Raw genomic sequence first — 1146 nt, forward strand, 5'->3', positions numbered from 1 at the left:
TCAATGACAGTCCACCGTTGGCTAAGGTGAGGGCTAGGGTGGGGGATTGCATGGCCCTGGGAGGGCGGCCCTGCACCCCCGATGTAGCTTTTCCGAACGTCGCATATATTCCCAACATCTGCCTCAAGGCCTACTGAAACCAAATGTACACCTCCTGGTTCTCTGGGCCCACAAAACACCTCTGAACGTAATGACCTCTGACCCCTGTCTGGAATCCTGGGCAACAGAACAGAATGAGTGGGGACAGACAGATTGAGGAACAGCTTGGCCGGGAGGATGAGCTTTAAATCCTTTGAGGTGGGGAAGTGGAGGTGAAAGAATACTTTTCCTGGAGATGACCTTTGATCCCTGCCCATTCCTTTCTTTTAGGGTCCAAAGAAAGTGTCTAGCCATGCTGCACGTGGCCCGGGGGGTCTGGGGGTCCAGGGTTCGAGTCTGGCCTGCACTCCTCGGATCCCCCCGGGTCCTGTCATCGCTGGCGGCCAAGATGGGGGAGTATCGCAAGATGTGGAACCCCACAGAGCCCCGCAACTGGGCCGAGCAGTACCGCGAGCGCTTCATCCCGTTCTCCAAAGAGCAGCTGCTCCGCCTCCTGATACAGGTACCTCCCGACCCGGGTCCCAGAGCCGGGGGACTACACTTCCCATGAGACTTCGCGGCACCAAAGCCCCCTGTGCTGAGGAAGCTAGCCTTGGTGCCTCCTGGGAATTGTAGTCTCAGGTTCTCCTTTGCTCCCCTTGGCGGCGCAAAATGAATTGAACCTCAGGGGAAAGAGCTGCCAGAATAAAAATACAGGATGAAGGTTTGGCCTTTGAAGCACGGAAAGGTTGATGCTTCGAATCCACCAGCTGATTTTGAATGGAGTGGTTTAGGGAAGATCCGGCAATCTATTTCTGTAAATATTTATTTACAGACTTGAAAACCCAGTTCTCTTCTGTCACATGGGATCACGATGAGTCAGCATCAATTTGAAAGCACCCAAGAGGAATGATTGTACCTATTCACCTAATTAATCCCCCTCACGTACCAGTCTTCTAATAAAAGACATGTAATATGTATATATGTATATATGTATATATGTATATATGTATATATGTATATATGTATATATGTATATATGTATATATGTATATATGTATATATGTA

General features: G+C 49.7%; 1 protein-coding gene across 1 annotated transcript in view; it reads left to right on the forward strand.

The window, feature by feature from the left end:
• The window catches only part of TMEM143 (transmembrane protein 143), a 28671-nt gene continuing 27525 nt past the window's right edge, over nt 1-1146 (forward strand). The window contains exons 1-2 of the mRNA XM_006897335.1: nt 1-26; nt 370-601. Coding sequence (XP_006897397.1) covers nt 4-26; nt 370-601 — 255 coding nt within the window. The 5' untranslated portion in view covers nt 1-3. The remainder of the gene's footprint in view (nt 27-369; nt 602-1146) is intronic.

The sequence above is a fragment of the Elephantulus edwardii genome, unplaced genomic scaffold (assembly GCF_000299155.1).
Source record: "Elephantulus edwardii isolate Elephantulus edwardi_28Jun2011 unplaced genomic scaffold, EleEdw1.0 scaffold00208, whole genome shotgun sequence".
In the NCBI taxonomy this organism is placed as follows: Eukaryota; Metazoa; Chordata; class Mammalia; order Macroscelidea; family Macroscelididae; genus Elephantulus; species Elephantulus edwardii.